General features: G+C 34.7%; 1 protein-coding gene across 1 annotated transcript in view; it reads right to left on the reverse strand.

The window, feature by feature from the left end:
* The window catches only part of SCAF11 (SR-related CTD associated factor 11), a 51,449-nt gene that overhangs the window by 17,268 nt on the left and 9,488 nt on the right, over positions 1 to 24,693 (reverse strand). The window contains exons 3-5 of the mRNA XM_008054635.2: positions 17,678 to 17,755; positions 14,190 to 14,287; positions 11,911 to 11,975 (exon numbers count right to left, since the gene is read on the reverse strand). Of these exons, the coding sequence (XP_008052826.1) occupies positions 11,911 to 11,975; positions 14,190 to 14,287; positions 17,678 to 17,755 (241 nt within the window). The remainder of the gene's footprint in view (positions 1 to 11,910; positions 11,976 to 14,189; positions 14,288 to 17,677; positions 17,756 to 24,693) is intronic.

A 24,693-nucleotide genomic window follows, 5' to 3' on the forward strand; every position in this document is an offset into this window, starting at 1 on the left:
CCTTATTTTATCTTTAAGGATATTAATTTTTTAAAAGTTGTTGTTCCCTGGCCGGGTAGTGGCTCATGCCTATAATTCCAGTACTTTAGGAGACGGAGGTGAGAGGATTGCCTTAGCCCAAGAATTCGAGACCAGCCTAGGCAACTTAGCAAGATCTTTTCTCTACAATAAGTCAAAAAATTAGCTGGGTGTGATGGAGCATGCCTGTAGTCCCAGCTACTTGGAAGGCTGAGGTGGAAAGATCGTCTGAGCCCAGCAGGTCAAGGCTGTGGTGGCTGTGAGTGTGCCACTGCACTCCAGTCAGGGTGACAGAGTGAGACTCCAACTCAAGAAAGAAAAGTTTTTGTTCCCTATTTCCCAACACTGAGTTGTCCAATTAGGTTCCTTTGTTTTTGTTTTGATCTCTATTATATTGATTTCCATCAAATATCCAGTAATCGTTAATTGTGAGACACTAAAATATTGATTGAAAATGGTGTAGATGGGTATTCAGAGCTAAGGAGGTTTCAGCTAATGTATTTTACTGTAAGTTGATCGAACAGAGATCTGGTTATTTCATTGGAAGATTTCTAAATGTTGTTTTCTCTAAGTCTCCTTCTTCTTATCTTTTTTTGGTAAGTCAGTATCCCAAAAGATGCCTCGTATCTCCTACTTTGGGAATTATAATAAGCAAGGCTACCAGGGCTTTGGGCAATGATATGGGTGAAAGACAAAAAGCCTCACGATATGACTTAATTTCCCTCTCTGTAATCTGTTGTTTTGCTTCTTCTACCTTTGTTTATGCCAGAGTTTAAATTTGGTTCAGTCACTCACTGTAGTGTGTAAACCTTCAGTCTTTGACTTAAGTAGTCCTTCTTCCCACTTACCCTGTTCGGCCAGGAACCTGCAGAATAAACAGCTCCACTGAAAAATTTTAAACTATTCTGGTTTTCGGCACCACCCCATATCTCTGTCTTCAGAGATAATGAGGCCTCCAAATCTAAAGTTCAATAGTACATCATGAACTGATTTGATTCTTAACTTCACTCATCCCATGAAAGGTTTAGATGTCAGCTTTCCGCTAAGATAATTTACCAACCCTTCATTACAATCACTTTCAAGCTTCTAGTTTTGGACATCTCTTATGTCCTATAAAAGACTAAGACTTTGTTGAGTCTTCTTGTCTTTGAGGCTTAAGATTTTTCTTTTCTTTTCATTCCTTTGTCATTTTAGTAGGGTTTGGGGAGGAATCACAGCATTAAACAAGTGCTCAAGTTGCTATGCTTAACTGAAAGCTTGTCTTAATTCAGCATATCCCCAAATGTGTTTCATGAAACACTAATTCCACAAGATGTTTCATGAAAACATTATTCTGTAAAATACAAAAAAATACAAACCAGGCCTGAGCTTAGAGTCCAGTACTTGATTAATTGATTCCAAAGTTAATAAAAACATAATTAAGTGGATATAGCATATACTTAAAGAAGTACTATATATTAAGAAATGCCTGAAAGTAAGATACTTTTTGTAAACTACATCAATTATAAATTATTAACCCAAGACAAAGATTAATGTTTATTCCAAGAAACAAAGTGTTACAAAAGAGACTAAAAATAAAAAAGCACAATTCAGTTATCTAGAACGACAGAAAAATCAAAGTGATATATTTCTTTAACAAATTTGCCAATATGTTTGCTGTTTAACCTTTCAGGATACCTCTAAGTGAGGCAACTTCATTATATGAGAAAACTAAATTAAAGTTTATATAATTTTACTAGAGTCACAATTATTTTAAAAGAAAAAAAAAAACGGTATGAAATGTAAGGGGCTTGACTGCCAATAAAATCGTCTAATGGCCTGCTGGAGTTTTAACTAATGTTATACTATTTGTATAGGCTATGCTAATAATCCAGATATTTCATTAAGTTCTATTTATTAATTTGAAAAGTGTGTAACAAATGATTTCCGGTAGAAAGACACATACACATATCTAAAGAACAGTCCCCATCCTGATTTTGAAAACTTTAAGAAATTAAGAACGCTAAACAGAGCTGCTTCTAAAATTTAGCCAACCCATTGTGGAAAAGAGAAATCGGACAGCCTGAATCATTGATAGGCCTCAAGTTATTGAGGTCCTACTATGGGGGGCACCACAGCTACTGCTCTTGCTCCTGACAATTCCAATGCCTCCTCTGAGCCTAGCTCCTGAGATGACATAGCAGAAATTGTTTGGACTTTAGAGCCTTTGTACACAATCATAGACAATTCCTAAGAGTCGGTTTTAAGACATTTCCAAAGAAGCCTTCTTGCATAGTGGTTCCAGCTTTCCTTCATAGGTGATTTGAATCAGCCTATCAAAAGCTGCCTCTGTACATTCTAAGACCAGAGAGACATTTTGAACTTGGGCGGGGGAAGGGGACATTTGTTTATCTTTTGGGTATAAGAGAAGCAGAAAAACCTGTTTCCTCTTTCCAAAGTAAGATTAGGTTGTTCCAGGTTGAGGGATTTTTCTCTGCACTTGGTTGATTAAATACTGCACGAGGAGTGAGATTATTTATTAAAATCACACACACACAAGTCAATTGCAAAATGCAAGGAATTGGACCAATACTGTTGATAAAATTAAATTGTTAAGAGACATCTTAAATGCAATGTCATTTTTTTTTTTTTTGAGTTAGAGTCTCACTCAGTTGCTCAGACTGGAGTGCAGTGGCCACTCCCGGCCACCGCAGCCTCGACCTGCTGGGCTCTGGCGATCCTTCCACCTCAGCCTTCCAAGGTGTTGGAACTACAGGCGTGCGCTACCATGCCCGGCTGATTTTTGATTTATTGTAGAGATGAGGTCTCGCCAAGTTGCCCAGGCAGGTCCTGAACCTGCAGGGTCATATTTTTTATTAGCATTTTCTGAAGTACTGGCCCTTTCCTCATCTGGACAAGAATTGAGCAGCTTGTCCAATGACTGGGAAAGGAGGACCTGCAACCATTTGACTTGGTCTCTGTTAATGATGTCTCTCCCTCTAAACCCCATTAAGGACTGGAAGAGGCAGAACAAGCCCCAAAACCCAGGCTTTGGTGGTCATTAATATGTTAAATCTTATGCTGAAAATTCCTGCCACAATAACCAACTGATTAATTCCCCAGAAGGGGCTAAAAAAGTATTCATTAATGTGTTCTCTAGTCCCCACGCCTCAGAGTATGTTGCCCAGACTAGTCTGGAACTCCTGAGCTAAAGCTTCTCTCCTGCCTTGGCTTCCCAAAGTGCTAGGATTACATGAGCCACTGCACCTGGCCCGGAAGCAGATTTTTAAGCCAGCTAAATCAGTGTTGTGAGGGAATGTGGAAATGGGCATTTTTAGAAGCTCACCACTTGGTTATATTATACATTGAGGTTTGGAATCCTTCCATGGGGATTTCCAATTCCCATCTTCCCTAAGACTGTTTCCATTTTATTTTTACTTTTTTTTGAGTTGGAGTCTTGCTCTGTGGTCCAGGTTGGAGTGCAGTGGCACACTCACGGCCATAGCAGCCTTGACCTGCTGGGCTCAGGTGATCCTTCCCCCTCAGTCTTCCAAGTAGCTGGAACTACAGGCACATGCCACCACGCCCAGCTAATTTTTTGATTTATTGCAGAGATGAGGTCTCTCCAAGTTGCCCAGGCTCGAACCTGTGGGTTCAGGTAATCCTCTCATCTCAGCTTCCCAAAGTGCTGGGATTATAGATGTCAAGCACTGTACCCAGCCAAATTCTTGGTGATTTAATCAATAAAGAGTAACTTCTAGGTAAACAAATAAAAGGGACTTTGTTGAAAAAATAAAAATAAAGAAATAAAAATAAAATTTAGCCAACCAATCCTAAAGAGACAGAAAATATCTTCTGAAGTAGTTATTTTATTAAAAGAAATTTAAATTATCCTTAGGATATACCATGGTTTCTGTTCAGTGTAACTGGGTAAATAAAGATGTACTCAATTTGCACAATCTCCCACTAATGCTACCCTCACCTTAACTTTGTCTCTTGGTTCCTTGCACAGTCATCAAATGCCAACATTTAAGGGTTCAAGTTTGTTTCTTTGCTGTATGATAGGTTCTTTAGTGCCCGTAAACTTTGAGATAATTCCAAGTTACATTTATAGGTTCTCTTATTCTAATGAGGCAGTTTGTTAATAAATATTAAGAAACTTCATAAGAAATGTGAAAATTAAAAGAAAAAAATCAAAATGAAAGGTTAAAACTCTTAAATTTCATAATCTTATAGCCATGGTTTATGAAATTTATACAAGAGGAAAAAAGACTAGTATCTGTATCACATTTCTGACAAATCAGGCAAAAAAATAATTTATCTGCTAAGTAGGAAACAGACATTATGTTATCAAAATAACAGCTAATTTTATATTAAAAATTATTTTTGAGCTCAAAAGTACATCCAAATAAGATCCAACAGAATAGCAATAATTTAAGTTATAGAGGTTGCAGACAACTATAAATTGAGAGGCTAAAGGTGGGTAGCATTAATAATATTATACTTCAGTTTTGTTTTGCATTGGAAAGTGGGAGTGGATATGGAGCCAAAAGACTGGATCAAATTTTGGCACCTTCAATTATTAGCAATGTGAACTCAGACAAGATAGCTAGTCTTTCAAAATTGTTTTAAAACTTGTAATTATGAACACTTTTAAGCATTCCGTAAAGTACAAAAAAATGATACCTACAGAGCAGATTTAACCAATATTAACATTGAGCCACTTTTACTTTACATCACTCCCATTCTAGATACAACTAAAGTGCCTCATCTCTATTCCCTCCATTATCTTCTAGTCTTTCTTCCCTAGAGGAAACCACTTTCCTAATATTGGTGGTATCATTCTTCATACATGCTTTTTCATCACTTTAGTTTTCTGAGTCTCAATTTTCTGTTTGTTACATCTATAGATTAGTTGCCTTATTATAAAGTAACTGCATGATACCTTGGAAAATGCTATGTAGAAAACATAATCACCAACCTCAAGAAATGTAAAATCTACTAGGAAAAAAATCCACAAAAACATGACAACAAACTATTTTTCACTGAAATTAGTGCTAAGATCTAAAATTACTTTATGCACCACAATGGGGGGAAATAGCCAATTAAATTTTCATAGTACTTTTTTTAATTACAGAAAATTTCAAGCAAATACAAAAATAGAGGGGAAGATATCATAATAAACACCCATATAATCACATCCTAACTTCCATAATTGTCAATTAATTTATGGCAAATTTTAAATTATCTATTCCCTCCTCAAGATCATTTTGAAAGAAATTCTGGACATCATATTACTTTATGAATAAATATTTTGTATATAACTAACTCTAAAAGATAAGTGTTCTTTGGGGGAAAAGTATCCTTAATATTATTATAATAAAACAGCCGGGCTCGGTGGCTCAGCCTGTAATCCCACGCCTTTGGGAGGCTGAGGTGAGTGGATTGCCTAAGCCTGCAGGTTCGAGACCCGCCTGGGCAGCGAGACCTCATCTCTACAATAAATCAAAAAATCAGCTGGGTGTGGTAGCACATGCCTGTAATTCCGGCTACTTGGAAGGCTGAGGCAGAAGGATCGCCAGAGCCCAGCAGGCGAGGCTGCGGTGGCCGGGAGCCGCCACTGCACTCCAGTCTGGGCGAACGAGCGAGACTCCAACTCAAAAAAAAAAAAAAAATTATTATCATAAAACAAAACAAAACTCAAAACCTATAATTCTTTCATATCAAGTACCTAGTCAATATTCAATTTTCCACAACTGAATAAGGCTACATATTTTTCACTTTCTTTTTAAAGTATGTCAGAGTAAGATCTTCTGAATAAGATTCATACATCATGACTGGTTGAATGTTCGTCTCTTTTTATCTATGGGCTTTCCTCTCCTACTTTTTAAATTCCTTGGAATTTTCTGACTAAGAAATCAAGTAATTTGTCTTATGGTCTGATCTGTACTGACTGCATCCCTTGTTGTCATTTAACATGCAGCTCTGTCCCTGTATTTCCTGTAATTAGATCTCTTGATCAAATGCAGGTTTCACTGGGGGTGAGGAGACACTACTGAATATTTGGCATTATTTAATTATATTAATGGAAGTGCTTATTGTCTGGTGGTCTCTCCTTCCGTGATGCCGATAACTACTGTTAATCACAGTCTATGTCCATCTATTCTTTCAAGTTTACAAAATGCTGATATATTAATACATAATCTCAGAGGACAGATTTAGTTTATAAACCTCTTTTGATAACTTTAGAAACTTTCTGACAGGTCACGTGGCTTCCCATCCGTTTGGAATGCCTTTACCAGGTTAGTTTTCCTAAAATAGTTTCATCACACTGTATCCCAACACCCAGTAAAAAAAACTTTGTTTTGTTTTTTTGTTTGTTTTTTGAGTTGGAGTCTCACTCTCACCCAGGCTGGAGTGCAGTGGCATGCTCATGGCCACCTCAACCTCCACATGCTGGGCTCAGGTGATCCTTCCACCTCAGCCTTCCAAGTAACTGGAACTACTGGCATGTGCCACCACGCCTGGCTCATTTTTGGATTTATTGTAGAGATGAGGTCTCACCAAGTTGCCCAGGCTGGTCTTGAACCCTGGGCTCCGGTAATCCTCTTGCCTCCGCCTCCCAAAGTGCTGGGATTACAGGCTTGAGCCACCATGCCCAGAGAAAAAAACTTTTTTTTGAGTCAGTGTCTCACTCTCACCCAGGCTGGAGTGCAGTGGCACGCTCACGGCCACCGAAGCCTTGACCTGCTGGGCTCAGGCGATCCTTCTGCCTCAGTTTTCCAAGTAGTTGGAACTACAGGTATGATCCACCATAACTTACTGGAGGGATGGGGTCTCACTAAGTTGCCCAGGATCGTTTCAAACTCATGGGCTAAGGCAATCCTCTTACCTCGGCCTCCCAAAGTGCTGATATTATAGGCATGAGCCACTGCACCCAGCCGAAAAAATTTTTTAATAATGTCTACTTGCATAGCATTATTCCTTATGACACTAATATATAAAAATTTTAGCTATGATTTCAATCTTCAGTTTTATTTCTATCATAATAGCCAAAACATTTTGCCTGAATTTAAGAGTTAGAAAAAAAATAACAACTGGAGAAACCATCACTTTAACTTAGCAATCAAGAACAAATAAACATATATTACACAAACTGATCACCACTAAAATAAACTGAAGATGAATAGATCTTGTTTGTACACAACACGCAAACATCCGTACTTCTTCAAAGAATCTCTACTTGGCTGTACACATCTTGCGTGTCCAAAGAAAAAAGAATTTCTTCTTCCCATCTTTACTGAGGTATAATTGACAAAAATTGTATATATTTAAGGTGTGGTACTTAGTGCCCTGAAATATAAGTACCTTGTGAAAAAAATCACCAAAATCAAACTAATTAACATATCTGCTATAATTTTCCTTTTTTTTTGTAGTGAGAACATTTCAGATCTATCCTCTTAGCAAATTTCAAGTACTGTTAACTAAATTCACATTGCTGTACACCTGTTCATTAGGTCTCTAGAATGTATTCACCTTGCATAAATAAACTTCTGTAACCCTTGACAAACTTTTCCTCATTTCCCTATCTCTCCAGCAACCACCATTCTACTCCCAAAAAAGAATTACTGACTATACCCTCCCAGATATCCTACCAGCCTTTCCCATCTTAGTAACAGGGTAACTCCCATTTTACCAGTTGCTTAGGTCAAGACCTTGGAGTCAACCTTGCTTTCCTACTTTCTTGTAACCTATATCCAATTAATCAGCAAACCCTGCTAGTTTCACTTTTTAAGTACAATACAGGTGACCCTTAAAAAAACATGAGTTTGAACTGCACTTGTCTGCTTATACACAATTTTTGTCAATAAAGTTACAGAGTGTGCCTGCACCTGTCTCCTCTTCCATCTCTTCTACCTCTTCTGTTTCTGCCACCCTTGAGATGGCAAGACCAACCCTTTTTCTTTCTCCTCAGCCTACTCAGTGCAAATACAAGGATAAAGACCTTCATGATAATCACACTTGCACTTAATGAATAGTAAATATATTTTATCTTCCTTAAGATTTTCTTAATGACATTTTCTTTAGCTTACTTTGTTGTAAGAATGCAGTATATAATACATATAACATATAAAATATGTGTTAATTGACTGTTTATGTTATTGATAAGGTTTCCAGTCAAGAGTAGGCTACTAGTAGTCAAGCTCTGGGGGAGTCCAAAGTTATACATTGATTTTTAACTGCACAAGAGTAACTCCTGCATTGCTCAAGGGTCAACTGTACACAGAATTGAACCACTTCTCATCACCTCCAGTTAATACCTTGTTCCTTGGCCCCAGTCACCATAATTTGACCTAGAAAAAGTAACCTAAAAGAAAATTTTAAAAGCTACCTAACTAGTCAATCTAGGTTTCTACTCTTACTGTCCTTTGATTTTCTTTCCTCAACAGTCAGAGTAATCCTTTAAAAATGGATTAGATCATGTTACCCTTGAAAACACTGCTCTTCTCACATAGGCCCTAAATGACCCACGCCCCAACTCAGTCAGTCTAGTCACACTAACCTCCTTGCTATTCACAGAAACATATTCCAAGAATACTCTTGTCTCAAGGCTTTTATATTTCCCTCGCTTGGAACACTATTCCCTGAGACAGCCTCATAACTTAATCCCTTACTTCTTTAAGGCCATTGCTCAAATATATCTTTATTCAAGAGATTTTCCCAAATCCTTTATATAAAATACCTCCACAATGTCATCACCCTTTCTTTATCGAGCGTTATACTTCTTTAAAGCATTTATCACCATCTGTCACATATTTATATACATATTTATTTTTTTTTGAGTCAGGGTCTCACTCTGTTCCCCAGGCTGGAGTGCAGAGGCATGATAACGGCTCACTGCAGTCTTGACTTCCAGGGCTCAGGAAATCCTTCCTCCTCAGCCTCCCACGTAGCTGGAATAGGGGAGTGCCACCACACCTAGCTTATTTTTTTATTTTAATTTTTGAAGAGATGAGGTCTCACTATGTTGCCCTGGTTGGTCTCAAACTCCTGGGCTCAAGTGATCCTCCTGCTTCAGCCTCCCAAGTTTCTGGGATTATGGGCGTTAGCCATTGCACCCAACCTATATTTATCTTTTTATTGTCCAAAAGAAGATATTTTTTATCAGAAGTGTTTTGTTGATTTGTTCACTACTAGACTCCTAAGAGTCTTGAACTCAGCATAAATGAGTGATCTCAATTCCCTTTGTCTCTCCAATATGAACATCTAACACAGAGTATGTGTTGAGTATAAATCTAGAATTTGGACCTGAGTAATTGTCATTAAATATGATACCTAAATATAAGTGATTTCATCAGGTTAAAAAAAAACTATGTCAATACAAGAAGAAATACTGATCATGCTAGACTTATTAAATTCCCTTAGTAAAAAGTAACAGCATAGAAAAATTAACTAATTGGATAATCAATAAGTATAGTAGTCACCCCTTACCCACAGCTTTGTTTTCTGCAGTTTCAGTTACGTGGTCAACTGTAGCTCGAAAATACTACATGGAAAATTCCAGAAATAAACAATAGTTTTAAATTGCATACCACTGAGTAGCATGATGAAATCTCTCATCATCTCACCTTCCTGATAAGAAGTGTGAGTAAAATACAAGATATTTTGAGATACATTCACATAACTTTTATTAGTTATTTTATTACTAGTTATTATTGTTAATCTCTTACTGTACCTAGTTAATAAATTAAACTTTATCATAGCTATGTACATATAGGAAAAATATTATATAGAGATCGGTACTATCTATAGTTTCAGGATTCCACTAGGGGTCTTGAAATATATCACCCATGGACAAGGAGTAACTACCCACAGACAAGGAGTAACTACCCACGGACAAGGAGTAACTACTGTATCTAGGTCCCTTCAAACCAGTCCACAGGCTGGGTGTGGTGGCTCATCCTGTAATACCGGCACTTTGGAAGGCTGAGGTGAGAAGATTGCCTGAGCCCAGGGGTTCGAGACCAGCCTGGGCAACTTGGTGAGACGTCTCTACAATAAATCACAAAAACTAGCCAGGAGTGGTAGCGTGTGTCTGCAGTTCCAGCTACTTAGAAGGGTGAGGCAGAAGGATTGCTTGAGCCCAGCAGGTCGAGGTTGCAATGGCCATAAGTACGCCACTGCACTCCAGCCTGGGTGACAAAGGTGAGACTCCAACTCAAAAAATAAATAAATAAATCAGTCCACGCTGATTCAGTTAAGACACTTACAAATACTCAGGCATCGACACTCTAGTATTATTCACTTTTAAAGTATAATGAATATTTCTGCCTACTGTAAACCAAATAAATGATTTCAGGCATCTTGCCTTAAGTAGATATGGCCTTAAGTTACAGGCCTTGGACAATGTTATCCTCTGGAAGGAATAGTTTCATTTAAAAACTTTCTATTTTAAATTAGCTTTCTAATCTTAAATTGGCTTAGGATGGTCATTTAAAATCTGTTTAATATTTCATATCCTAAATACTAAAACAAAACCTCAAATCAGAATGAATCACAGATTCTTATAAATGACTTTCATATGAATTTATGACCTGTCTTTGTTCCATTCTCTAAAATTAAGCCCAAGATGAAGATATATACTTAAAGCAAATTATAGTGGTCTTAAAACCAAGATTAGCATAGTGAGAGTAGGCCAAATTGTCTAGAGAAAATCTTAACATCATTTGCTCTTCCTCAGTAGTAAATTTTATATTGAATCCTAATGTTGGCAAGCAAAGTCTATTCATAAAAGGATGCTAAATCTACAGAAGCTAAATCTACAGCACCGACATAGCAAAACAAAGACCGAATCCACATCTAAAACTATTTAACAGAAAAAAAATGCCTTTTAGCCACTAAAGTCCAGAGATCAAAACAAACCAACTTTTCATGTAAATTCACTTTAATAGTATGTTATCAAAGGTAAAAGAACATTTGCTACTCTGTAAACCTAACTTGAAAGATCATGTTAATTCCAATCAGAAAAAAACAAAATAAACAAACTTGGTATACTTAATGTATTAAAGAGGAAGTTATTTATATTTTAGAGTAATGAATGCATTGATTCTTTCATAGATCACTAATTCACAAGTTCTATCTATAAAAAGAAGTTCACTGTAACCTAGCCTGGAAAATAAATGCCCACCTCCTTGTTTACAAAAAGACTGGAATAAAGTGCTCTTTGGAACACAATAAACAGCCTGAACTCCAAAGAAGAGTCACAAAGCATTATGGGAGGTACCATTTTATTCAGGTCCTGCTGCAAAGTCTTCCTGTATTAGCACATTATGTATCAGACAAGAACAAAAGACAGGAATATGTAACTGCTCATGTAGATAAATGTTAGAGGTACTTTATTTCCAAAGTTTCACATTAAAACTGGTTAGAAGCCAAATCACAACTGCCTCTGGGAATTTTGAATTTTTTCTTGCTGTCACAGACTTCCTTTGCTACAGCTTACAGTTACTGGCCTACAGGGTATTTTATTTCATCTCCCCTAAGGACTTAGGCACTCATCAGTGGAGTAGGACTACAACGTAGTTGTTAAACATTAGGTATTTGGGAAACACTTCTCTCAAAGTACGCGTGTGTATGTGTGTGTACACACACACATACACATACACACACACACACACACACACACACACACACACACACACACATCTTTCACTCCAAGTGGAGCAAAAAGAAAAGAAAGTACTGGAAACAGTATACATTACTCCATGAAAACAAATTTATGTAGAACTTAACACAATGTTCAGAATTCTGAGGACTATTTTCCAGACCAAAATGTTATTAATGAGAACTTTGGCACAATCATGAAATTATAAAAAAAAAAAAGGTAGAACACACAAGCAAAAAATTACTTACTATGTATAATCCTCAAGTCATAAAATTTTGTACTTAATAGATCTTCCCTTATGATGGCTTTTTTTCTGTAAATATCAATAAAGAAGTGAAAGAATTAAGAGAAAACTGTCATTTTGCTAATTTATGTTCAATTTATTATCAAGTTATTAGACGCTAATTTTATTAACTATGTCAAACATCTGGTAAATGGTTTAACTTGTATTCTCATAGAATCCTATTAGATATTAGAATGCCAAGTTAGATTTTAACACATAATAAGTTGTAACATCTCAGTCTTTAAACAATAATCTTACTGGCTGATCATAACCGGCAGGCTACTGGGCTATGTACAATAGAGGTAAGCAGATACTACCCTTTTTAAAAGAAAATTTTTATTCAAAAATTCTAACAAAGAAAGCATGACTAGTTGCCACTCCCCACTCGGCTGCCATTCTCCACTCCAGTAATTTTAAATGGAGGGTCACTACCAAGAAACAAAATACCTCTGCAATCCCTTAATTTCTTCAAAAGGGAAGGGTATCAGGGTCATATTGCTTGAGAAGAGAGAGGCAAAATTTAATGGACCTCGTCTGCATGCTGAAATGACCAGGCATATGCAGTTAACAGAAGACTGAATGACAGGACTGCTAAAATCATCCAAAAGTCTCCAAAAATGAGTATACTGAAAATATTCAATAGCTGACAGAGACTTTCCACTTTGGGAAATCTTTAAGGTATGATTTGGTGGACAAAGGCAAATTATTATTTTGTATCTGTTATTTCCCTATACCATCCCCCTAGGACAAGTCTCTGAGAAAAAGCAGTTAAATGTGGACTACTGTAGCTACATTACACCCAAATAAGAGATATGAGTCTTACAGGTTATTTAGTGCTGACCACTGCACTCAAAGCAATAGCCAAGAAAAATTTTGAGGGAGCACAAAAAAAAGCACATCTGTGACATTTTCACAACCAGTAATAAGAGTTATGTCATGAAGGAAGACACTTCTACCAAAAGGTATTTCTTCACTATGCCTGAAAAGGTGTGCTGTCTTCTATGCAAGCATAAATGTAAGAGCCAAAGCTGACTTAAAAATAGTTATAAAATTTGCCCTAATGCAATTATTAACTCTGGAGTTCATGGGTGAACTCTTGAAGTGAGTACTCCATGAATACTTTGAATCATATGTAAACACGTGTATTTTTCTGCCAGAAGGGATCTGCAGCATTCTTCACATTCTTAAAGAAGTCCGTAACTACCCAAAAGCTAAGATCTAAGAAACTACAGTGTTATAAATGAGTGATAAGTTCAATGACTATTTCCAACTGTTTTAGTAACTAAATAAATTTCCTCTCTGAACACATTAGTATTCTAATGAAATATACTAATGAACCATAGGTTTAATTATGAATTTGACAACATACTGACTTAAAAATGTAACTTTTGGGACAGCTCTAAATACATTCTAGATCAAAAAGGCTTAAGTTTTAAAGTATTAAAACAGTTACTTTAAGCATTTAAATAACAAATTAATTTCTAGCATATCACTCATATTCAATTTAGTTAAATCATGATATTAAATACAATTAAACTCAAGTACTAAGCACTGTTATTTCTAGGCAAAATAAGGCAATGATTTTAACAATCGCAATTAAAAAACAAATCCATTTATATTTTTTAGAATTTTAATTTAATTTTATTTTAATTTTAAATACTTGCTATAGTAGATAGCAAGTGCCTGCTATTAACACAAGAAAGCAAAATGTAAAAAGTAATAAGTAGTTTAAATTACAAGTGTCTCATGAAACACTGTGCTATACCATTAGTTACTTTCTACTTTTTGTTCATAAGTAACTAGATCAGTTCTACCCAAAGTGTGGTCTAACATCAGTGATCACTTTTTAAGTGTTTAATATTGATTTGTGATAATTATAAAAATGAGGGTAATAAGCATTCAGAAATTTTAATAGAAATTTTTCACTGCTTTAGTATTTTTAATTCACAGAAGTTTAGTCTAAAACACATTAGACTAAAAGTAAACAAACAAACAAATAAATATAACAGATTGGAGGGGGGGAAAGACCAAATTCTTTAACAAAGAGTTCAAATTATATTCTCAGATTTCAGGTGGTCCTTCCTGAAATCTGAGAGTACTCTGAGTGTGTGCTTTCAAAGAAGTAATTGAATACATTTAAATCCTACTTTACTTATTTATTTTTGTCTAAAAGAGTACTCTTTTTGTACTAGTTAACTTCTCATTCTACTAATTTGAATTCCACTTCTAAAGTTAATCACTAACCTTATACGGCTTTTAGAATCTTCATGACAGTAGAGCTGTTTCTTAAAAGAGCTTTCATTTTTGTCCTTTGGTTCTCTCAACTGTCTTTTTACTTGAACCTATGAGAAAAGCAAAATCACCTATTTAGGGCAACAATGCAACTTCACAAATGATAACTTTTCATTCACAAATGATAACTTGTTGTTCTTCCTCGAGATAAAAAAAAATTACAGAAATAAAACTGAATGAAAAGTGTAGTTCAAATACATATGCTTATTCATTCAAGTTTGCTAAACCATAACATTAATAAGTATGCCAAGCTCTAGGGAAGCAAAATAGTGAAAGACAGGCATAGAAATAGATTAAGTGCTCAAAACAGAGATATGAGCACGGATTTGTGTATATATTTGGGACTCAGAAATTAAACATCTAATTTGGGACTCAGAAATTAAATATCTAAGGATGTCATAGAAAACTTTAATGAGTAGATGTTTTATTAGTTAGTCTTAAAGAATGGGTAGGAATTTGTCTAAGAAAAAAATATTGTAGATGGAGGAAAGAACACAGTTATAAGAACAGTAAGAAATAGATGTATTTGGGGGAAAAAACAGAGCAAGAAGACAAGAAGTTGATGATGAAATACGTTAGGAACAGCCTATAAATGTCCTTGAATAAGAAAATAATTCTGCAGGCTTCAGAGAGTAAGTGAAGTTTTAAAGCAAGTAAATGAGATAAGCAAATTTGTTTTTTAGAAAAATAACTTTGGCAGTGATATGGAGAATGAATCAGTTAAGGATAGATTATAAAAACCAGGAAACCTTTTAGATCCACACTATCCAAGACAATAGTCAGTAGCCACATGTGGCTAACTAAGCACTTCAAATGTGACTTGCCTGAACTGAGATGTGCTGTAACTGAAGTATATACACAGGATTTCAAAGACTTAGAACAATTTTTTTTAAAGAATGTAAAAATTTCTCAATAACTTTTAAATTACATGGTGAAATAATGTTAGATATATTGGATTTAAAAAATCATTAAATTCATTTGACCTGTTTCTTTTTACTTTTTTAATGTGCCTACTAAAAATTTTAAATTATATAGTGTCTTACAATGTATTTCTACTGGACAGTACTGGTTAAATGACAGCATAAGGGCCTACAAAGAGGCAACAGCAGAGGAAAAAAAAAAAATTCAGGACACAGCAGAAGAAATAAACCAAGATGAGGGAGAGAAAAATGGAAAACTTCCATATGTTTCTGACCTTGGTAACTGGGGTTGTGATCTCATTAACATTTGTGGCTGGGGAAAGGGGTAAGGAATGAGGTGAGTTCAGAATCTGTTAATGCTTACTTAGATTTCTTTAGTACTCTAGATGGAGATGCACAAGTAGTTAGAAATATAGGTCTGCATTTCAATAAAGAGATCTAAGCTAGTGATGAAATTTTAGAAGCCATCTAAATATTGGTAGTAGTAGTTGAGAAGACTTAGGAAGAAAGTATACCCAGGGAACTGAAATGATCCTATGAGGAGCTCCAGAAGAGGAACAGGAGTGTAGGGAAATGACAAAGAAGACTGTAAAAAGTCAAATAATAAAACACATACACACCCAGAAGAAAAGGATGTCCCAGAAGCAAAGGAAATAGAGGGTCATCACCAGCATTACACGCAGAACACAAACCACGGAATGTGGAAATCATATTAGCCTGGAATGTCATGAGGCAGTTTTAGTAAAATAAGATGACAGAGATAAATGCTCAATGGGAGTTGAAAAGTAAGAAAGAATTGAGAAAAGCAAGATGTGTCACTCAAGATGTTTAGTTATAAAAAGAAAAATATAATGAAGTCAAGAGAAGTTAAGGTCAAAGGAAGACAGGAAGAGAATGTGAAGTATAGCTCATATGACAGTACCTTTTAAACTAGGTAAAATTAGATTAGCATTGTACCAAACTTTTTTTTTTTTAGTAGGAGTCTCATTGTGTCACCCAGGCTGTAGTGCAGTGGCATACTCATAGCTACCGCAGCCTTGAATCGCTGGGTTCAGGTAATCCTTCGACCTCAGTCTTCCAAGTGTCCAGAACTACAGGCATATGCCACCATGCCCAGTTAATATTTTGATTTATTGTAGAGATGAGGTCGTGTCAAATTGCCCTGGATGGACTCAAAACCCTGGGCTCAGGCAATTCTCTCATCTCCATCTCCCAAAGTGCTGAAATTACAGGTAAGAGCCACCATACCAGACTCTAAACTTTTAATTTAAGTAAAATACAGACTCTATCAGATAAATAAAATTTTTCATTCTAAGCAACAGAACAATATTTCACAGAAAAATATCTTTAGAAGCTAGGTCATGCTAATAAATCTGTAGCAACATACTTATTCACACACACACAGAGTATGAAAAATGGAGGCTGTTTACCAGAGAAGCCAAACTTTAATTTTTATTATCTTACACTTCTATATCTTTTTTCCAAGATATGTACTAATTTGCCCAATTACAACACGCAAATCATTTTATTTCAATTGCAGTCTTGTTTATACTTTGTATCAAGACTCATCTAGTAAAAATATGTCAAAACAAATGATAGATACCTACATTGAGAACAACAGTGCTTAAATAGTTGTACATTGCTTCCATCCCCTTTCTTACTTACATAGACCATAAAACTGGGTGGTCACAGACTAACATTACTACCTGAAGAGTTTGATTCTCTCATCAATGGCACCACATATGTATATATTGAGTACTCTCATTTTAAATTATCATTCATAACTTGTTCGTGATACTTCAAGGGATCTCTTTCTCATACATTTTACTTAAGTACTACTCTCCATTTTCTCTTCTCTTACTCACTGTCTCAGAAATTATGTTCCTATTTCCTTTTCTTTTTCTTCTTTTTGGTAAGCCAAAAACCAACATCAATACAAATCATAACAATGGCTCAGAACAAATAACATGAATAAGGTAACCAGCATTTAAGAACAAAGACATCATTTTATATTTAATTTTACTGGCTCACCTGAAAATTATAAACGTTTTTCAGGAAAACATAATTTTAAGGTATTTGGGGCTTAAGTTTTTGTAGGGGTTGGTCTTTGAATCTAACATGCTATTTCAAACGTTTAATGGAAAAATGTATTCCAAGTGTTATCCAGTTAAAAATGTTTTAGAAATACAGAAGTCCTCACAAAGATATTCTAAAAATTTAAGCATTCTGTAATTAAGACTTAATGTAAAATGTTTTTAGGGCATCAGAGATCTAAAACATTTTGTGGACTGCCATAAGGTGACCATCATGGAACATGCCCTCTCTAGAGGGGGAAAAAAGGTTCAGAATTCCAGTATCCTCATTGAAAGGTCTGAGCATGTCATGCTGCAGAAGAATAACTCACATATTAAACTGAAAGTTGAACAATTTTCAGATATATACATACTGGAAACCTATTAACGTAAAACAGCTTCAATTAACTTTACATAGTACATGCTGCAAAAAAAATCTTAGACTTACCTTAACACAACCTTCCAATGCACTGAATTTAAACACTGCCTGAAAAGGTTTTCGGTCAATAGGACATGAAGCCAGTGTCTGAAAAATGATTAACAAATTATATCTTTCAAATATTTCTTTAGGACAGATCAAAATTAAACTACACTAAATAACTTATAAATTTTCCAACATAATGGGAAACAGAAAAGTAAGTTTTTCTTCTTTCAAAGATAGAGATGAAACAGTCTGTATTATGCCACAGAGCAATAAATACCTTAAATTTATTTTATTCATTCAGACATTTACTGAATATCTCCTGTATGCTAGGTAAATGGAATACAATGATGAATAAGAGAAACAGAATCTTTGGTATTAAGAGCCTATTAAGATGTGCTGCCCAGTTAAGAATTAATAGTATAATAAAGGGCAGCTGGGCTAAAATCAGTAACTCTGTGAGATAAAGCTGGCTGTTATGCTAAATTTGGGCAACTCTAAATCAGCTGTAAAAGAAATGGCTTGGACAGGTCCCTTATAGATTTTAATATTCTATGACTTAATATTTTCCCCCAAATTAGTTATTTTGAATAGGCAGTCGTGTCCCCCATAAAAATATTTAAAATATATTAAGTATTCCACCAGTCCTCCCCTCAGCCACCTAGATGACCTCACCTAGTTTCTTATATATCCTTTTGTAGATATCCAATACATATAAATATATGTGTACCTTCTTTATAGTATAATTCATTTGTTGAACTTAATTCTGCTTTTTTCTCTTAATTATATATCTTAGACATTGGTTCATATTAGTAATTCAGAACTCCCCCGTCCCTAACAGCATGGTTTGTCAGAATAGTTTCCATTTATATTTCCTAGCATATGAACAAGGCTGAGCATATTTTCATATTTTTAAGGGCTATTAAAAGTTCCTTTTCTTTAAGTTGTCTGTTCATGCTCTTTACCTAACGTCTTATTAGGTTGCTATTTTTCAAACTGAATTGTAGGTACTCTGTATTTATTAAGGAAATTGGCTCTTTAACCACTCAAAGGAATATAAATCAACATTCTTTATTTTGATATATTTCCTGGCCTGTCAAAATTCCTCTGCATCAATTATAATTAAAAGTTTATCTGATAATACTATTAAATAATTGTATAAGAATGAGTTTATATTATTTAAATAATTTAAGATGGAGTATGTTTTCTATTATGGTAGGTAGGGAGACTGTGAAATCTGCAAAGAAAATACCTATGGTTACAAAAGTAAAACTGAATTTTAACAATTCAACTGCAATAGTCTAAAAGATTTAAGACAATAATGGAATCTAGATAAATTATATTATTCCTTAGTGAGTATGTTGTGATCTTCGTCTTTCTAGACTTTAAAACATATCAAGATATGTTTATACAAGTATGAGTAAAACAGACTATATGTGGTTCTAATCATTTAACACATTTTCACAAAGCTCATGAGTCACTTTAGGAGCAGCCAAAATATAAGCTGAGTTACTCTTTACTACTCTATTAAAAAGTGATGTTTCTTTTCCTGTTAGGTAAGAAGGCTTTGATAGGAAAATTAGAAAATGTGACCTTATTATATTAAATCAGTTCAGACAGGTAGAAGCCAGTTCAGCTTACTTTCAAGTACTATGAATTGAGGATGGTATTCCTCTTCTCTACAAAAAAATGTGATCCTTGGAAGCCTTGTTACAAGTAGCAACAAAACAGTCTAATTAGGTTAGATAATATAGTTTATTTAAAAAGTAAATTTGAGAAAGAGGAGATTCACCTCCTCAAGGTAGGAGAGGGGATCAAAGCCTAAGACACATGGCCTGGTCATAGCTCAAAGAACACATGGCCACACCACAGCTTAGCAAGGCAGTGGCCTGACAATGGCCCAGTTCTCATATTTTTAATAACTCACTACAAATAGTAATTCTAGTTCAAAGAACTCCATATCATAACTATCTACACAATTGCTTACCATATGGCATACACTGTATGAAATTGCTTAGGTTTGAAATTATATTAATGCTACATCTATAATTTTTAAAATATTTAAAAGCAAAATTTTTTTTTTTGGGGGGGTCTCTCAGGCTGGTACTGAACTCCTGGGCTCAATTGATACCGCCACCTCAGGTTCCCAAGGTACTGGGATTACAGGCATGAGCCACCTTGTCCAGTCTGAAAGTAAAATCTTTTAAGTGCTTCCTATTTTTCTAGTTTCAAGATGCATTTTTATTCCTACTTTAAAGTTAAAGTTAGATAAAATTAATAAAAATATTAAATAGTAATAAGCAAAAATTTGTTTCCTTCAATGTTTTTTGTAAAATTATTAAGGCACATATGTAGAGGTTCTGGATTCATCGTCTACCTTCACATCTTGTCTTCTGTGTAAATTTGAGCCAATTACATAGCCTTTCTGTGCCTCAGTTACTTCTTTGTGAAGAGGAGAATAACAGAACTTACCGCTAAGGTTTTTATGGGAAATAACAGGAATTAATTAATAATTCTTAGAAGAATGAATGGCATATGCTAAGTATTATGCAAGGTCTTATAAACATTAACTAGCTTAACTACACTAACAAAAAAAACTTGGTTAATTAACAAAAGACAACTGCAATATGTAAATACACATGTGAGAGATATGAGTTCTTAATGATTTTTTATTGGAACTTGCAAACTTCATGACATATATGGAAATTAAAGTATTTTATTATTTTAGTTATTTCAACCAGTGGCATTTACTAAGATCCAAAGAAAGCAATGTGCTTAAGAACTTACTCTATAGCAAAGGCATCAAATCTTTCAAAGACACTGAAATTACACAATCTCTTTTTTTTAATTAAATTTCCTCTATTGGCATCATCTAAATGGCATTCTTTCCTTAACAATTTTTAATTTGACAGTTTTAACATGAGTCATTCCAGCTAGATCTGTTTCAAATAACAGGGTTCTAGGCAAGATTTTTGCATTTTTCTTCCTCAGACATAATTGCTTTGGATTTGTCTAAAGTTTCATTTGAAGAAAAGAGTCCACTGTTATTTCTCAAAGAAGAAACAAAAAAAATTCAGTTATCCTGAATTAAATCTTCATAGCATACTTAAGAGTGATTAAAGAATAGGTAAATGAAAAAAATCAAAACATTTTTAGAAATTAAGTGGATTTGTTTTTTTGGTTAATGTATACTGTAGGAAAATTATACGAAAAAGAAAAAAGTAGTAGTAGTTGGGAAACCTACTGCCATATATCATATGATATATCTGTAAATACTTAAATTTCCTAATGATAATTTAGTTAACACCAGAAAATAAGTTAATTTTCTTTGGCTCAGGTTCAGCCATCAGAAAAATTTCTTATAGCAGAATTATCTTACCTGGTTAAGAAAAATGTAAGTCAGAAAACAAGCCATCTATAGTAGACATATTATCTTTGCTATGACTAAGAAATAATGGCAGCCATTTCTGGTCTCAGAAGAGTTAAGCAAAGCTAATGTTTTTAGTTTCACAGGAGAAACAAAAAAATTCAGTTATCCTGAGTAAAGTCTTCATAGCATACTTCAATGAAGTCTAAGAGTGATTAAAGAATAGGTAAATGAAAAACATCAAAATAGATTTTTAGAAATTAAGTGGATTTTTTTTGGTTAACGTATACTGTAAGAAAATTATAAAGTTACTTTTAACACACACTAAAGCATTAACAGATATTAAAGCATTAAGTTACACATAATGTAATAATTAAAAAGTTGTTACAGAAAAATTTTTACAAAATAGGATTTAAAAAATCATTTTGGTTGACTTAATATCCACTCAGGAAAATTTCAAAGATATTCTGGCTTTCAAAGTAAAATCTGTCACTGAAATAACTGATTTAATTTCTAAGTTGTGAGGTTTTAAAAGTTCATATTTTAAACTAATGTAGCAAAAAATTAACTATTACTCTGTTTTTAAAAAATGATTCTAGTTTTGAAGAAAATCATCCTAAAATTTTTTTTAAATACAATAAAAATATCCCTCAAGTATTAACCATTTTGTGTCTTTATATGTAACAAAAATACCCTTCAATTATTCACGTGTTTAAATTAATGGCTTTCATTTCAATAATTTTTATAAAGTATCAATTTAGTTTCATAATCAAATAGTCTAATAACATCATTTGACTTTATGATACAGCTACAAAATTAACAGAATTTGCTCACTGCTTTATAGTGCAATGTATATTAAAAAACAGAGCATATATTTCACTATGAATGCTCTGTACTAGGATATATCAGTTAAGGAGACAATTTTGATAGGAAAAAATAATCTTCCTAATGATTTCAGTAAAACATACCCTAGTATTCTGAAGCGTTGTAAATTCCCAGCTCAGACAAACCCATATTTAAATGTAAGAACAGGAAACCTTCCTTATTTGAGAATTCAGGATTCTTGATTTCTAATATTTCTTGCTTCCTGCTGCTGCTCTATCCTCAATCACATAGGCTGCCTATTGATAGCCCCTCCTAGAAAGAGAGAAGCAAGTGTAAAAGGTAAGTGCTTAAAGACTAAATCTCAGTACCACCTATGCTTATAGGTAGGTTTGCCTGTACATGGGAATCTCCAGAACATCTCTTTCGCCTACTAACAAATAGAGCATATTATATAAAATTTCAGTTCAAAATTAAATAAAGATGACCTAAGAATGCAAACCATTAGAAGCTGGTGCTCATTTTGAAGGTATTCACCAGGACCTATCCTTTTTCTTGATTATTTCAAGACACCTATCCTGGATCTACAAAGCAAGTGCTCATCTATAGTCAGCCTACATGTTCCCTACCACACTTAATCAGTTTTTTCAAGACAGTCTTTGTCAATCCACGTTATTGAAACTATGGCTCTTTATATCAGCTTTCAGAAGTGTACTCTTAAAGGACAAATAGCTGTCAGTGATAAAATTAATATCAAGTAAGAATGTTTTTCATCTAACTACCCAAAGGAAATATTCGTGTTCTCCAAAATACACTGTAACAGTTACATAGAATTACTTTTAATCTTAATTTCTTCTGACATTTAATAGTCAAGAATTCCTTTTTCTAGTATAAAAGTGCACAATTCAGTCAACTACTTTTATAAGTCATTTTACATACTCTGACATCTAAAACTAGGCTACATAGAAATACATGTTAATTTTTCTGACGTAAATAGAGTATTAAATGAAAATCTTTACATATATGCTTGAGGTAATGAATGTTCACAGTGCAAAAATATTCTTTGCCCTACCGAAGCATTTCCCAAAAAATTAATTCACAAGGTAAAAGTAATGAGATCTGGAAAAACTAGCCACAAGTTCAAGTTCTGGAGGTATTCGAAGTAGCAATCTCTCCAACCCACTTTAAGAATGAAGATAGAGAGCCCTGATCACGTACTGCACAGGTGTAATAATTAAATTAAAAAATGTATTTGACAATAGTTTATATAATATAAAAGACTGATAGTAGTGGTAGTCCATACAACTGTTCACAGAGAACTACATAACAGGGAGGTCTGGGTTAGTTCAGGAAATCTTTTTAAAAATCATAATTTGAGGAGAAACTAATGGCACCTAATCACTAGAATTATGTACAGATTTCTACTGTATAAAGAAACCTGTCTCTAAAACAGTCAATTACACAGATCTTGATTTTGTGCCATATATTATTAATAAAAAATATACTCATCTGTCTGCATTGGACACTGCTGTTCGTCTTCTTTAAGAACTATACAAGGAGGACCCAAGAAACCCAGAATTTATTTATTAAAAAACTGTGCTACCTTCAAAGTACTCTCTGTTTAATGCACTACACACCTACGGAGATGCTTTTTCCACTACTCATCGATTTTATTTTTTGGTAGAAAGCAGGATTTATTGAGAATACAGAAAAGTTCCCACAGTGGGAGGGGACCCAAGGGGGTTGCCCAAACTCATCAACTGTGATGCCTTGTAGTGTTTCTGCCATTTTTTGTTTCATCTCTTCCACATCAGCAAAATATCTCCCTTTGAGGACTCTTTCATTGGGGAAATAAAAAAAGTCGCTTGGGGCGAGAGCAGGTGAATAGGAAGGTGGGGCACATGGGTCATGCTGTTTTTGGTCAAAAACTGCTAAACACTCAGAGGCAAGGGGCAAGCATGCTGTCATGGTGGAAAAACCAGTCACCTGTTTGCCACTGTCATGTAGAAGAACCAGTCACCTGTCTGCCACAACTCGGATGGTTCTTCCACAAATCATGATGCAACCTCCTCAAAACTTCCAGATTAAAAACTTTGATTAACCTTTTGATCCAGAGGAACAAACTCAGAGGCCCACCCTCCAAAAGATAATTCTTGGGTTTTTTTGGTCCCATCTTATATGTCACCTTGGTAAGATTCTCTTTATTTATACTGTCATGAGGGAAAGCATGCTTTTGCCAGCTGTCCAAATCTCTTTGTTGTTGAGTCAGGGTCACCCAGGCTGGAGTGCAATGGCACAATTACAGCACACTACAGTCTCGGCCTCTCGGGCTCAGGCGGTTTTTCCTCCTCAGTCTCCTGAGTAGCTGGTATTACAAGCACGTACCACCACACCTGGCGTGTGTGTGTGTGTGTGTGTGTGTGTGTGTGTGTGTGTGTAGAGATGATGTCTTGCTTTGAACACCATGCTGGACTTGATTTGAACATTGCTTTTGCTAAGATGATAAGTGTTTATGTGTAATTTTCAGTTATCTAAATTTTTATACTAGTGCACAGGACAAATATTTACTACGTTGTAAATCTCCATGTTATTTTGGTTTGTATAGATTGGACCCAAATTCTCTGTTTTCTGTGTGCCTCTTTGTAAATGCTTGGTAATTAAAAAGTATCAGATTCGTCAGATACTTTTGTAGCAGAGTACAGCATTATGTGTTATGTAAAGTAAATACTAATGGATTTATTGGAAATACTCTTTCCAAAAATATAAGTGGGGCTAAAATATAAAGCGAATGTGATTTTATATTTTCCTTCAAATATGTTAAGGGAAACTTTTCTCTAAGGATTGCACATGTTTT

The sequence above is a fragment of the Carlito syrichta genome, unplaced genomic scaffold (genome assembly GCF_000164805.1).
Source record: "Carlito syrichta isolate Samal-C Ts95f unplaced genomic scaffold, Tarsius_syrichta-2.0.1 Scaffold79433, whole genome shotgun sequence".
NCBI lineage: Eukaryota > Metazoa > Chordata > Mammalia > Primates > Tarsiidae > Carlito > Carlito syrichta.